The following is a 14908-nucleotide window of genomic DNA, read 5'->3' as shown; positions in this document are numbered from 1 at the left end:
GGCGCCGCCCTGACCCGCCCCCAGCGCAGGCTCCACCTGCCCAGCCAGGGTAGGTGGAAAACCCGCCCCACTGCTCCACCCCATCCCAGCAGCTCCCGTTCCTGGCTCTTGCTCTTGTTCCCAGGGCTGCTTCCTTCCAGCCGCCTCCATTCTTAGGGCACTTGCTCTCTCCTTCTTGCAGTCCCTGGGCAAGGGGGTGAAGCTGAACTTAAATATATTTGTAACCTTTCTAACAAAATTGAACACAGCTGTGTTGAATTGAGTCATTTTCACCCCCCCCCCTTTAGATGGCCTAAAGCCAAGGCAGATTTTCTCTCTCTTCTGCATTTGTGAATAGAATGGCTGTGAAAACCCCACAGCTGCACTGGCAACAAATTGATTGAAATGTTGGGGTTTGGTTGCTCTGTGGAGGTTCATGGTGTGATCACTCACAAAGAAAGTGCAGCGTGGAAGGGTGGGTGCAACAGTTGGCAGCGACTGGGCTAAGAAGTCTTTTGTCACCCTGGCCAGTCACAGCCCACTACGTGATGCAAGCACCATTTGCAGATTAGAAGGCGGGGTGGGTGGGTGATGTGTGGCAGAATATTCTGCAGCTATAAAGCTTTGGTTTGGGGAGTGGCATGTCCCAGCTATTTCAGAAAGGTGCAGTGGTGGCAGGAGCACGTCACCTGGGGTGTCTTGAGAAGTATTTTGTCATTTATATGTCCTCAAATCTTTTGCTTAATCAAATTCAGAGGTAATCCCACCATTTGGGATTGGATTCTCTCCTGCAGCTCATAAAATTGTATTTTTAAAGCCATGACTATATAGCTTATAAACTTAATTTGTTTTGGGGAGCTTTCTAAAATTGTAAACTTACACTGAATATTTCAAAAATGTGTGTGCCTTTGAATTAAAAAAGGGAAATAAGGGACTGTGAATAAAAGGAACCAACTTTAGCGTCATCCAGTTGGGAGCCCAGAGGAAAATATTCTGGACAGTCACCAGTGAGGGTTAGTGAGGGCTGGGCTGGGACAGAGACAAGGCCCCTAGTGTGAAATCATATGCCAGCAAGACTTTATTTATCCATGGGGTAGGCGGGTCCTTCCAGGAACCAGATCAGGCAGCCAATGTTAGCTGTATGGAGAGTCCCCCTTGCTGTGGGAAAGGGGTCAGCCGCCTTTGCAGCACTTTGCCCCCTTGTGTTGGACCCAACAGAGGGCCCAGGATTAGTAAACTGTGGCCACGGTGAGGATGAGCTAATGTGAAACGGGGACATACGCTACCCGAATGGGACATACACACTTCCCACTAGCCCCAGCCTTGTGGACATGCATATTAGGACAGCATTTTCTCTTATATAGCTCCCTTTGTGCTAGGAAAACCACTTTACCCACAGTGGGCTTCTAGACAACAATGGCTAAGGAAAGACCTGACAACACAGCTACATTGTCAGGGAGCCATGGGAGGGCAGGAGTTATAATAATAATAATAATAATTAATGGAGATATCCCATCTCCTAGAACTGGAAGGGACCTTGAAAGGTCATCGAGTCCAGCCCCCTGCCTTCACTAGCAGGACCAAGTACTGATTTTGCCCCAGATCCCCAAGTGGCCCCCTCAAGGATTGAACTCACAGCCCTGGGTTTAGCAGGCCAATGCTCAAACCACTGAGCTATCCCTTCCCCGCCAGTTCCTGGTGCTGGCCTTGTGACACACTATGAATAACCCACACTCCTAGTCTCCCACTGATCCCACAGGATACATGAGCTCTGGGATAGAACTCTGGATGGTCCATGGTTGGGGGAGAGGCAAAATGTCTGTCCTCTCTCTGATGGTATTTACTGCCCCATCTCCCTTAATGAGCATTTCAGTGGAAGAGAGTGATTCGGGCCTCAATGATGGTACTTCCCTTCCCTTCCCTTTTGCCCCCTGCTTGGCACTGGCCTCAGGTGACCCATGGGGTGTCAGGGCCGGCTCCAGGTACCAGCGCAGCAAGCAGGTGCTTGGGGCAGCCAACGGAAAGGGGCGGCACGTCCGGCTCTTTAGTGGCAATTCGGCGGCGGGTCCCTCAGTGCCTCTCGGAGGGAAGGGCCTGCCGCCGAATTGCCGCCGAAGGATGAAGCAGCGGTGGTAGAGCTCCGGCTGAAGTGCTGCCAATCACGTTTTTTTGTTGTTTTTTTCGCCGCTTGGGCGGCAAAAACGGCAAAATGGTGGAGCCGGCCCCATGGGGTGACTAAGAGGAAAGACCACCAACAGGGCCTTAACCTTGCTGTTTGGATACAAACATTCCATCTGACAGGTATCTTAAGATTCCATGGCAGTTGGGAGTGACAGTTGGGCAGTACAGGACAGAGAGGGGAGACCTAGAGTCCCATTGCCTCTCCCAAGCTGACCGGGAGTCTCATAGCACTGAGGGGGATGCTGGGCATTGCCTATGTCCCGACAAATCCAGCATCACCAGGTTTCACACACCCTGCTCTAGGGCATGGGACCTGTTATCCCTTCAGGACAGAAGAGGCTTTTCCTGCCTCACCAGCATCAGCTGCCACCCAACAACTGTCTCGCATTTTAGAGGCAGCCAGAACAGCATACTGGCTGGACTAGCGACACTCCGCCCAGAAGTGTCAGACTGGACTGGACCCGAACAGAGGCCACTGGATGGATAATGACGACTTTGTGGGGGAATGGGCGGGCAACATTGTATGTGCCAGGAAGGTGTATGTGGCAACTTAAACTCAAGGGGGCTGTTGACTGTGTGGGTAGATTAAGGCAACACAACCAGAGCGATGGTCTCTGAGAGAATGTGCTGGCTGTAGCTTAGGAGACCTGAAAGGAAGAAAAGCGCATTGAGGGCTTGAAGTGTGTACAGTTGAGGAAGGATGGTCCTATAATTAGGGTGCTAACCTGGGACTCCATGTTCTGCCACAGACTTCCTGTGGGACCACTTATCTTTGTACCTTGGTTCCCTATAGCACTTCCCTACCTCACAGGGGTGTCGTGAGGGTAAATACACTAAAGATTGTGAGGCGTTCAGATACCACGGTAATGGGGGCCATATAAGTACCTATGATTAGAGCTGGTCAGGATTTTTCTATTGGAATAAAAAAAATGCCCTTTTCCCACCTGATAGGCAGTGGTATCAGGGCACCAGCAACTTAACTCTTGTCAAGTTTTTTGTAGGCATTAGAGCAAAGGAGTGTTTAAGGAGGGATTTGAAGGAAGATAATGAAGTATCTTTGTGGATGTTTATGGGGAGCTCCTCCCAAGCGTGAGGGGCTGCATGGGAGAAAGCATAAAGGTGCTTGTTTGAAAATGTGACAGGTGGGTGATGGAGGCTGGAGTCAGCATTTTGATAGTGAATGAGAGATGATAGGAAAGGTGGGGATAGGCCACAAAGGAGCTTGAAAATGAAAATAGGCAGCAGATAGTTGATGCAATAGAGAAGGGGCAGACAGAAGAGGGACACAGAGAGAGAGGACATGATCAAAGTGATGGGCTACAAAAATGATCTTTGCTGCAGCAATCTGAGTAAATATGAGCAGGCAAGCTTCTCTTTGTCAAGGTGTGACCTTAAGAGTACCCCAGTGCCAGATGGTGCACTGTTGTCATGATATATACCCAAAAAGTGGCATGTAACATCTCACTGGAAAACTAATAACTCACTAATCATTAATATTCTTGTGTGATGCATGTAAAGTTAACCACAAAGAACTTCACAGATGTGCTGTAAATACGTGACTAAAATGTATTTGAACCAGACAGAATAGAGGGAATTAATAAATAAGTTTTCTCCAGACAAAGAAAAGAGGCCAACACCTCAGACCATGTGTGGATAAGTTCAGTGGGCTATTCATTTGTATCAGAGGTTGCAGGGAGAGATCATTAGCATTGTAAAAATAATCAGCGGGGGAGGAACCAGCAAGGTGTCTACACCTGGCAGGGGAAAGGAACTTTATATGGGGATACCCTTCAAGAGAATACAATTCAAAGGTTTACTGGACTATCATGAAAGGAGGAGCCAACTCCTAAGTTATCCTTCACATGAGGAAACAAAGAAACCAAGGACTTTGAGCTCTGTGAAGGATCCTGGCTAAAAACTGGTCAGCCATGTTGGACAAATGGTAAGAAAAACATCTTTGAACAAAGGACAAAGTTATATTGAAGTCTTAGAAGCATTCTTATTTTTGTTGGCTTGTACCCATTTCTATCATTCTTCCTTATGCTTGATATCACTTAAACCTATGTCTTTTTAATGAAATTTACTTTTACTATAACCAACTCAGTGCTTTGATTGAGATAGAGTGTTTGTTAACCCCAGGTAAGGTAATAAGCTGCTGTGTACTGTCTCTTCAACGGAGCAACAAATTTGATAAGGTTTTGTGAACGTTACTGTAAGAAGGAGCTGTGCATGGCAGAAAGATTTCTCTGAGGAATTTAGGCTTTGGGATTTACTAATTGTTACCTGCTACGCAAGGTGTGGACAAGTAGGTGTGTCAGGGAACTGACTTGTAGCTTAGCAGTAGCAAAGCTCTCACTTGCTGAGGCTGAGAGCGGTAACACAGTAACTCACAATTCTGGGTACCCCAGGAGATCATCCCACCATGCCAGAGAAAAGGATGTTGCAGTAATCAGGTCATGAGGGGATGAGAGCCTGGATAAGTTTTAGCTGTGTGGATGGATAGAAAAGGCCATGTCTTAGAGGTGTTCTGCAAAAAAAAAAAAAAAAAAAATCTGCAACATTTAGACATACTCTGGATGTCTGGATACCTAGAGTTGAAGATGACATCCAGGTTATGGGGCCCAAGTGACAGAAGTATAATCCAATAACCTCTTAAATAGTCACCTTTATTCATGTCTTGAAAGTGGCGGCACTGACCAGTAACTTTGGGAAATGAATTTCTTTCCAAGAAATTTTTGTCATAGACTTCAGTGGGCTTTCAATCAGCCCCTGACTGTTGATATCTGCTGCCCATTTGGCTTCTGTTTAATCATTTAGGTACTTGTATTTCTGGTTCTGAAATAATATTTTGAAGAGATATTGGACTTGGAAGAAAGCAAGCAAGGTATAACTGGAGCAGGGGAAGAAATAACTTGGCTTGGACACTGAAACTGCCCATTCACTATGCATATGGTGTGTAACAATCTTTCTGATATCATTGTTTGTGTCAAGTGGTATTACCATAGCATTTTGAACCCTGCAGGCCAGTGAACCAGGAAAAGTCGGAGACTGAGTATATTTGAGATCTTATAGCTCATCGACAGCACTATTTAAATAATTTTAATACCAGAAGTGGTAAGCTAATATGGTGATGAGCACAATGTAAGCAGTCAGGAAAGTAGAAAAATGGGGAGATAGATAAGTTATAGCTGGTTCACAGATCTTTGTATTTTTGACCCTCTTGGGGAATGATTTTTTGGCCTCTTCTTCCATGGGTGATGTTTTCCTTTTGGAAATTGTTGGAGGAATGGATGGTCACTGAGTGTGAGCCTGTTGAAGGATAGAGAATGAAACTTCTGCCCTTTGTAAGGATTTCACAGAATTCATTTGCTGAGGGAGGAACAATGGCATTCACAGGAGGAACAGTCTCCAGAAGTCTTTTCTTCATCTTCTACATCACCAGATGATTCAGTTTTCAGAGTATCGGAGAGCTTTTCACAAATAAGCTGAGTCAGATGACCCAATTTTAGGGGAACATACCTTTTTATTCCTCAGTTCAAACCAAGCCTCCTGCGTGAGTTGACATTCCTGAACAAAGGGAAAAGAAAAGAGTCGCCCTCTCTATTAATGTAGAGTATCTGGAACCTGAGAGAGATATGGGCTCACTTTGTTTCACTGCTGTCTATCCCTAAAGCCGGGGTTGCATTTTTTCCCATCACCCTATCCTAACTTCCCTTTTAGATTCTGGAGCTTTGTAGAGTTTGAAACCACTCCAGACCCTGGTGTCCTTTGTTCATCTGTTAATCTTTGCTATGCATAATTCCACATCTTGCTAATGAAAACGCACAGGAAATACTGCAGGGTCAGGTCTAGATAAGAATATTTTCAGTACAATGTGCACCCTTCTGGGTTGCTGAGATTGTCAAGGAGGTTTCACTAAGTGTCTGACAGTGGTGGCTGCACACTTTCATTGTTAGACTTTACAGATGTACCTTTAAACAAAGGCTTGCTTGAAAGAATATGATCTGATCAAACTGTGCTTGACACCTTGAAAATATTGCACGTGGTCTTCAGTGATTTGGTGTTGGGGGTGAAAGTAGAAAAGTCAGTTCTGAATCCTGCTCAGCTTCTGACATTTTTAGAGGCTTTTTTGGATTCCAGATGGGCTCTTGTTTGTCTGCTTCAAGAGAGATTTAATCTTTAGAAGGCAATGCTAGCTGTGAGGTGTTGAAGCAGCCATTTGATGAATTTTTTCCTATGGGTTACTGGGACTGGTGGCTTCAAGCACTGTTGTGAGGGTTTGCTTGCGTGCACTTTAGGATAGGATTAACTCACTTTGCACCTGAGAAATTCAGACTCGCTATAGTCCCTGCTCAGAAGATCAAAGATTCACTTCTGAGGTGATACCTTCTGCGGTCTTTTTCTCTCCTCAGATTGTTAATGCTTACTAACCTCCTATACTGGGGATTGGCAGAGGGAATGTTATGAAAGAGAAAGTTCTCCAAATATATTGACCAAAATTTTCAGAAGAAACTGGTGATTCTGGGTGCGTGAGTGTTTGGGCATCCAATTTGATACACCTGAAAGAAACCCGATTCTTTAAAAGTTTCTGCAGATGCATTTTTGGCTGTACAGTGTCCAGGTCATATTTTGTAAAATAATAATTTGTGTTTACACTGTTGTGCCTGGATGGAAAATCATGATTTAACAATTAGGTCTGTGTCAGGAGACAGTGGCTGGCCCTATGAAGGACACCTGGCAAAATTCAGAGGCCAGTTAAGAATGAAATAGGGTACGTTTCCCACACAGGAGTCAAAGGGAGGCTTTCCAGTTTAAAACACGAAGCTTGGCAGGTGACTGTGTCTGTTCCTCCCTCCATAGGGACTTCACCCGATTTGACAGTTGTTTAATCAGATTTATTATGAAGGGTCTTGTGTTTCTGACAGTGAAATAAATATTTGGATACTGGATGAGAGAGCGAGCAAGATAGTTTAGTTTGGACACAGCACGTGCATATTCATCACACATATAGTGATACAACTGCTTTGCTTCTGTCATTACTTATGACAAGTTGCGATGAAAATCTGGCTCTTCTGAATAAGTGATTGCTTGTGTGGTGGGTGCAGTTGGATCAATCACCAGGAAAGGATTTGGGCAGCTGGAAGGGAAGATGGGAGGCCACATCATCCAAGTGAAAATTTCATTTAGCACTTTCCAAACGGCTATTACAAGTTTCAGTTCAATACTAAGTTTGGCAGTGGAGGAAAGTGTCTGATGGATCTAATTCTGAAGCAGTACAGCAATGAAATGAAATGAAATGAAAGAAGAGTTGAAACTGCTAGAGACCAGTTGAAGGGATCTGATAGAGATTATTGCAGTTTGCACTGGGAATTTTAATGCTTGTCAAGCTTCTTTATTTTCCTAGGTGAGCTAGTCAGTTCAAAAGGATGAGTGAATTCCTCAGTTTGCTCCAACTTGCGGAGTTCAGCATCCCTGCAGAGGTGAGATGGTTTGGTTCGGTATCTGGTGTGGAGTGTACTTGCCAGGAAATGACACCAATAGCCATATTTTGTAAGTCAATGGAATCAAAAGAAAAAGGGACTGAAGAGGAAGCAAGAAGGAAAGAAAAAGAATGGATAAAAGGCAAGCCAAATATGAAAAAAGGAAAACCTACTGAGAGAAGGAATAGTAGTAAAATTTTTAAAAATTCTAAGAAATTTAAGAGAAAAAAGTAGCACAACTTTTGATCTACACTCTCTTGTTTAGGAGGAGAATTGTTATTTGTGAAAAGAACAGGAGTACTTGTAGCACTTTAGAGACTAACAAATTTATTTGAGCATAAGCTTTCGTGGGCTACAGCCCACTTCATCAGATGCAGGTAGTGGAAAATACAGTAGGAAGATATATATGTACACAGAGAACATGAAACAATGGGTGTTACCATACACACTATAAGGAGAGTGATCAGTTAAGGTGAGCTTTTATCAGCAGGAGAGAAAAAGAACTGTTTGTAGTGGTAATGAAAATGGCCCATTTCCAGCAATTGACAAGGAGATATGAGGAACTGTAGGGGGGGAAAAATAAGCATGGGGAAATAGTTTTACTTTGGGAATGGATGGGCCATTACACAGTCTTTATTCAAGCCTAATTTAATGGTATCCAATTTGCAAATTAATTCCAATTCAGCAGTTTCTCATTGGAGTCTGTTTTTGAAGTTTTTTTGTTGTAATATTGTGACTTTTAGATCTGTAATCGAGTGGCCAGGGAGATGGAAGTGTTCTCCAACTGGGTTTTGAATGTTATAATTCTTGACGTCTGATTTGTGTCCATTTATTCTTTTATGTAGAGACTGTCCGGTACATTATACATTGGCCAAACCGGACAGTCTCTACGTAAAAGAATAAATGGACACAAATCAGACGTCAAGAATTATAACATTCAAAAATTTAGTTGGAGAACAACTCATCAACTGATGAGTGCTCGCCCGTCGACTCCGGTACTCCATCAGAATGAGGAGAGCAAGTGGAGTCAACGGGAGAGCATCAGCTGTCGACTTACTGCAGTGAAGACACCGCGGTAAGTAGATCTAAGTACGTCGACTTCAGCTATGCTATTCACGTAGCTGAAGTTGCGTATCTTAGATCGACCCCACACAGTAGTGTAGACAAGCCCTTAGGAGAATCATTCATTTCAATGAGGAGGATTGAGATTTCCCTGTTACACCCAACTTGCGGCGTTTAGCTTTTTTTCAGGAAATGGTGATAAATGATATGTGTAATGGCTGGAATTTTAAGTGGCAGTCATAGTTTTTCTGTGGAAAGAAGAAAATGAAAAGAAAAGTGATGGGACACTAGATAGGGAGGGCTCTGATTTACTACAGAGCATTTTTTCCCAGGTGTCTGGCTAGTGGGACTTGTCCACATGCTCAGCGTCTAACTGATCATCAAATTTGGGGTCGGGAAGGAATTTTCCCCTGGGTCAGATTGGCAGAGACCCTGAGGGTTTTTTGCCTTCCTCTGCAGCATGGGGCATGGGTCACTTGCAGGTTTAAACTAGTGTAAATGATGGATTTTCTGTAACTTGAAGTCTTTAAACTATGATTTGAGGACTTCAGTAACTCAGCCAGAGGTTAGGGGTCTATCACAGGAGTGAGTGGGTGAGGTTCTGTGGCCTGAAATGTGAGAGTGGTCAGATTATGATGATGATCCCTTTTGACCTTAAAGTCTATAAAAATATAGGCAAGAGAAGAAAGAAAGGATGATGGAAGGAAAAAATCCCAGATTTCAATATTAAAAAAGAAACAAAATTTTGAGAAGAATTTTAAATAAAAAAGAAAAAGAAAGTAAGACATAGTGGGACTGTCCAGGAATCCGTCTCTTGTCTGGGATTCACAGATTGGGACGAGGAAGTAGTAATCTGTGGAGGTGAGTAACCCCACCTAAATTGCTGAAGTCTGTTTCTAAATAGTTCTTGTAAAATGACTGAGGAGACACTGATAGCCTTTGGAGTTTAGCTAGATATGAGGTAATTATTTTTAATTAAATGTTGAACAACCATAACCTGATTGCTAATTTAATGGGAAATAATTAGGATATAACTGAACTTTTGGATAACACTGTGTGTGTCCAACTCTAAGACATCTTTCTTCAAAGCACTGACTCCAGAGTGATTCGGGTGCTTCATGTGTGTCATGAAGAATTAAATAAATTGAAAGCTTGTATCAAAAAGTAACCAAAATGTTGTTTATTAGCAAAAAAAAATTGTATTGTGACATGTTGTACTGCATGGAAAAAAAACCCATTAACTCCATAACAAATAGAGTGATATTCAAAATACATAAATTATAACGAGATTCAAGAAAACAGGTTGACAGCACCACAAATGATATATTCAGATCATATCAGACGGTCTTCACGGGGGGGTGCAATGCACAGTAAAATAAGTGAAGGATATCAAAACATATGCACACACAAGGTCAGAAAAATGCAGTCATACGTAAGCCTGTCTCAACATTATTATTTCTCAAGAGCAAAAATATATAACGTCCCCCGTGTCGTCCGGTTAAAACAGTTGTACAAATATGGAAAACTAACATTGCACCTTGGCTCTGTTTTTATTTATACAGCACCATAATACACAAGAGAAAATGAACTTCCAAGGTTTTATTTGTACTAATTTCAACACTTTAAAAAGTACAGTAGGATTTATAACGCATTAACAAGCAAACTGCAGAAGCTGAGACTATGTGGGTGCTACATATCTGAATGAAATGTAATACCACCCATGTTCTTTAATCAACATATATAAAACACGGCTGACAATTGTGAATAAAATGATTAAGTCACGAATCCAAAGCTTCAACACTTCCATTTTAAGTGTACGTCTAACAGATCGGATATTGACAATCAAAGTGAGATGAAGGAACACCCCAAATTTTGCAGGCATTTTAATTTTCCATTGGCAAGTCACTATTGTGAGGTTGTCATAATTAATCTGCTGGGGGTAGTTCCTGTATTTATTTTGTGAACATTACACAGGAGGGATGCCAGGCTCTATTATTACACAGTGTTGTGTGAAATCAGCTGGCTCTACTGCCGCTTTCCACCTCTCAGCTTCCATAAACATATGCATAAAACTCCCATTTAACACTAGGATAGATCTGGTGCTAGGCACTGAGCAACTCCGTGCTGTTCAGGACACAAAGCAGACAGTCCTTGCCATGCAGATCTTACAGTCTAAAACAATCACTAATGGGAGCAGTCTGCATGCATCACAGGGAGAACAGACCCTCCCCTGTAAATATTTACGCTAAATAATCAGATCTCACCTCCACTCAGAAAGTGCACATTACATGTTATATTTACACATATTATCCAGTTGCTGTTGAATCTGTGGGAAAACAAACAAACAAATACCCTCTGGCCAAATGCCTAACAGACCCAGAAAAGTAATATCAGATCTTTGACAACCCAAAATATTGCTTGTTTAGGTATGTCTGTGTGACCTTGGTATGAGTATGTAGTGGTAAACCAAGTGTCTGAGCTACCAGAAACAAACCTGAAATGGTGCCACATCAGGAAATATAATAATAGAGATGGGGGACACAGCTAAAGGAATCACAGTCACACTTCATAGTGATGTTCCATTTATAAACAGTTTGAAAAGGGTTAATACATGAGCAGCGATGTTATAAGCCTGTTGCAGCCATAAGGTACAGATGTTTATCAGCACATCAGTAGAATGTGTCAAATGATTATAAACAAACCCTTGGCCTCTATAACAATTGATTAACCATTGTAGCCTAGTGGCTAGTGAACTGTCCCCTGAGACTCAGGGGACTATTCCTGGCTCTGCCACTGGGGTCTGCTGGGTCATGTTGGGCAAGTCAGTTCTCTTCTCTGTGCCTCAATTTCCCCATCTATAAAAAGGGATAATGAAACTGACCTCCATTATTATTATTTACTAAAACATCTATTGATTTGTAAACTATTTATAAATGGAACCTTACTATAAAGGGTGAATGGAATCACTAGACACCAGAGTTGCAGTTGCTCTATTGCGGTCAGAACAAGTTTTGGATTTTTTTTGTCCCTCCATTTTAAAAAAATATTTTAAAATGAAGAGAACCTTCTTACAAACTAAGACACATGTTGTTCGGTGGGTTTTTGTAATGATGTGGGAAACCTAAAACCGTAAAAATTGCAGGCAATAGAGAATACCAGCTGCTTTATTTCCAGTTTGCACAAAGCTGGAATTCAAAGCCAGGGGGATGAGAGTGTGTTCCAGACTTCATGCAGTTTACAGTGCACCCAGGAGTGTAAAGGTTACTGATGAGTTCGGAAATCAGTGCAGATAAGGCAATATTGTTTAATAAATAACAGGCATGGCATGCTTGTGCACACTATTTTCTAGTGCATCATGCAGTAGAGCAACTGTTCCATTTGTACTGTATGTGATTGAGGGTCAGGGGAAAAAAGGTTTGGTATCTCATCAAAATCAAATATCAGTTTGGAATAATGCTAAGAGGTTCATTAATGTTTGTACAGCACCATGAAAATGTAACACTACAGTACAAAAGTGCTCAGATCATTGTAAGCAAAAGTTAGAACATTTCAACTGCTTATCCTTATCAATGGTTCTCACTCTTTTCAATACTAGGACTCTCCTCCCATAGAGCTGGGATTTAGCTAGGACTCCATCCCATTTAACAATATTGTGACCCACAACCAACCCCCAAGTAGACAACTCCCTCATCTAGACGGCTCCAAGTAGTTCTTTGCATTGACTTCGTGGAGTGTTCTCAATGAAAGGTATTTCAATCTTATAACATAGCAGAGAAATCTGCTGCTGCTACTGACTGGGAGACCAAACAGAGATGATTTTGGGTTACAAACTTCACTGAGTTGGAAGGATACATGGTGGGATTGGTGGTTCAAAGAGTCAGAGTGAAGTCAATGGGAGTTTTGCCATTGATTTCAATGGGACCAGGATTTCACCCTAAATCTCTAGGACAGAGAACAATAGAAGATTCACACTCATTTGTGAGTGACAATCACTCCAGTGCAGAAGGTCCTGGGCACAACTTAATTCCCCTTTAACATGGGGCTTAAGTGATACCCGCTGCTGTGTGTGGGCCCTCTGCCTGGGGTGATTTTCTTGAAGAGCATTTCACTCCCATGCAGATCATCCATTGAGAAGATACTGGCATTAGTTTCAGAACTGGCTGTGCGTGCCTGTATGCTTGACCAAAACTGTCATGTTCTGCATGATGTCTTCCAGCAAAAAGGAAGAGCAAAGGAAAGCAGTATAGAGTGGTACTGAATAGATTCCAGCTCTTCTAAGGATCTTTGCTAAACACTGTGTCTGATCTAAGGATACTGCACTGGCCTGTTGATCTTCCAGCATTATTAAACCCCATTAGAATGAACTGTTCTTATTAGAATCACTGTAGAGCTTACGTAAATATTTGGCTGCCAGGAATCCTGTTATGAAAGCAGTACAGCGTAAAATAGAACTGAGTGTTGGTAGAGATACCACATGAAAGTTTCAATGTTTTCTGCCCTGGGTGTGTCACACAATCCTGCTTTGAATGAGGTAGCTCAGTTGTGAGTTGAAGCATGGGAGGATGCATTGCTGTCCACCACTCAAAGCTATATTCTTCCCTTTTCCACCAGATTATAAAAATACCAGTAAATTTTTAATTTTTTTTTTTACAGTTTATAAAAAGCTTTTACAAAAAAATGTGCACTCTCAAACTTCTGTTCCATCATGTAAATTGTTGTGAACTTTGACCTCTAAGTTCACTTGTTTGACCTTAGCACCTTTGACCTTGTAGGCACCCTCATTGTCACTTAATATATTGATATTCCTCACAGTGCAGTATTGTCTGTTTACGTTCTTCTCTGCCCTTTCTGTGTTTTTCTTGGGTACTTCTAGCTTGGTGTTGAGAGGATATTCCTCCATGAGATCTTTGGCAGGCTTTTTCTTCTTCTTCTGCTTTCGACATTTCCTGGTTATGAAGCAAACTAACAGGAGCACAAGCAGCAGCAGCATGATGGCAGCGAATGCACTTCCTATGGAAGCCCCTGTTTGTGATAAGGAAGCAGCCGCTACTGCTTCCTGAACCTCCAGGCTCAGCGATTTCATGTTGGTGCCATTCTTGACTTGGTCGCCTTCATTGTCATAGATCAACGAGTCATCCAGAATCAGTCTGCCGTTGTTGTCCACCAGGTCCCTGCGGCTGCGTTTCAGGTGGTGAGTGAGAGACCGTTGAACACGGGGCCCTGCAATGGTTTCTGGGCCAATTATATAGATCACCTGAAGGTACCACTGGTGTCCAGCTTCCACCTTTATGACAGAACATACACACAAGAGACTTTACTCTGGGACTTTAGCTAAAGTGATGCTAGAATTCTGTTCAAAGCAGATGGAAATGGGCAAAGTGCTACTCTATAAGCCAGGGACAAGTGCATGTTATAGGTGCCTGTCTGTGCCTGATTCACAGATGATATGGGTCTGTTACAGTCCTCTAGGGTGACCAGATGTCCCAATTTTATAGGGACAGTCCTGATTTTTGGAGCTTTTTCTTACATAGGCACCTATTAGCCCCCATCCCCTGTCTCGATTTTTTCACACTTGCTATCTGGTCACCCTACAGTCCTCAGGGAGCTTTAGTTCAAGCTGTAGCTTTAGCTCTGGAAGTGCCCATTCAGTTCTCCGTGCATTGACCACGATGGAAGCCATCACACTATCACATAGTTTGGTGACCAACAGCAATATATTAACAATTTGAGCTGACCAAAAAATGGGGGCAAATATTGCCCAGAATATTGTGTCAATATTTTGTTTCAGTGTTAATCATTTTTAAATGTTCTGTCCAGTTCTAGAAATAATAATAATACATAGCTGGTTGGATTTTTAAAAAATTTCCTTTTTTAATGACCTTTTGTGTCAACATTATTTGTCTGACCCCCAAAAATTCATAATTTTTTCCATTTTTAACTTCTGAAAGTTTGACAGTTTTTGATTTTTGAAAAAAATTAATCAACATTTCACATTTTTTTTTGAAAGAAGAGTAAAACTGTTTTTATAAATTTGTTTACTGTTTTGGACCAGCTCTGATAACTATGATGATAATACTAATAAATTATTCATAAATAATAACTATTTTAAAAGAGACTCTTTGCTGAATGGCTTGGAGAACTAACTGTCATTACAAATATTTAATTACAAATATATTTTAAAAACTAAATACAGCACTGTCTTAGGA

At 42.1% G+C, this 14908-nt stretch overlaps 1 protein-coding gene across 1 annotated transcript in view; it reads right to left on the bottom strand.

Annotated features, from left to right (window-relative positions):
• Positions 1 to 13389: 13389 nt before the first annotated feature.
• The window catches only part of FRAS1 (Fraser extracellular matrix complex subunit 1), a 200060-nt gene continuing 198541 nt past the window's right edge, over positions 13390 to 14908 (bottom strand). The window contains exon 70 of the mRNA XM_065405125.1: positions 13390 to 13986. Within this exon, the coding sequence (XP_065261197.1) occupies positions 13390 to 13986 (597 nt within the window). The remainder of the gene's footprint in view (positions 13987 to 14908) is intronic.

The sequence above is a fragment of the Emys orbicularis genome, chromosome 5 (genome assembly GCF_028017835.1).
Source record: "Emys orbicularis isolate rEmyOrb1 chromosome 5, rEmyOrb1.hap1, whole genome shotgun sequence".
In the NCBI taxonomy this organism is placed as follows: Eukaryota; Metazoa; Chordata; order Testudines; family Emydidae; genus Emys; species Emys orbicularis.
The sequence above is the reverse complement of the archived record's forward strand: the minus strand, read 5'-3'. Positions and strand labels throughout refer to the sequence as shown.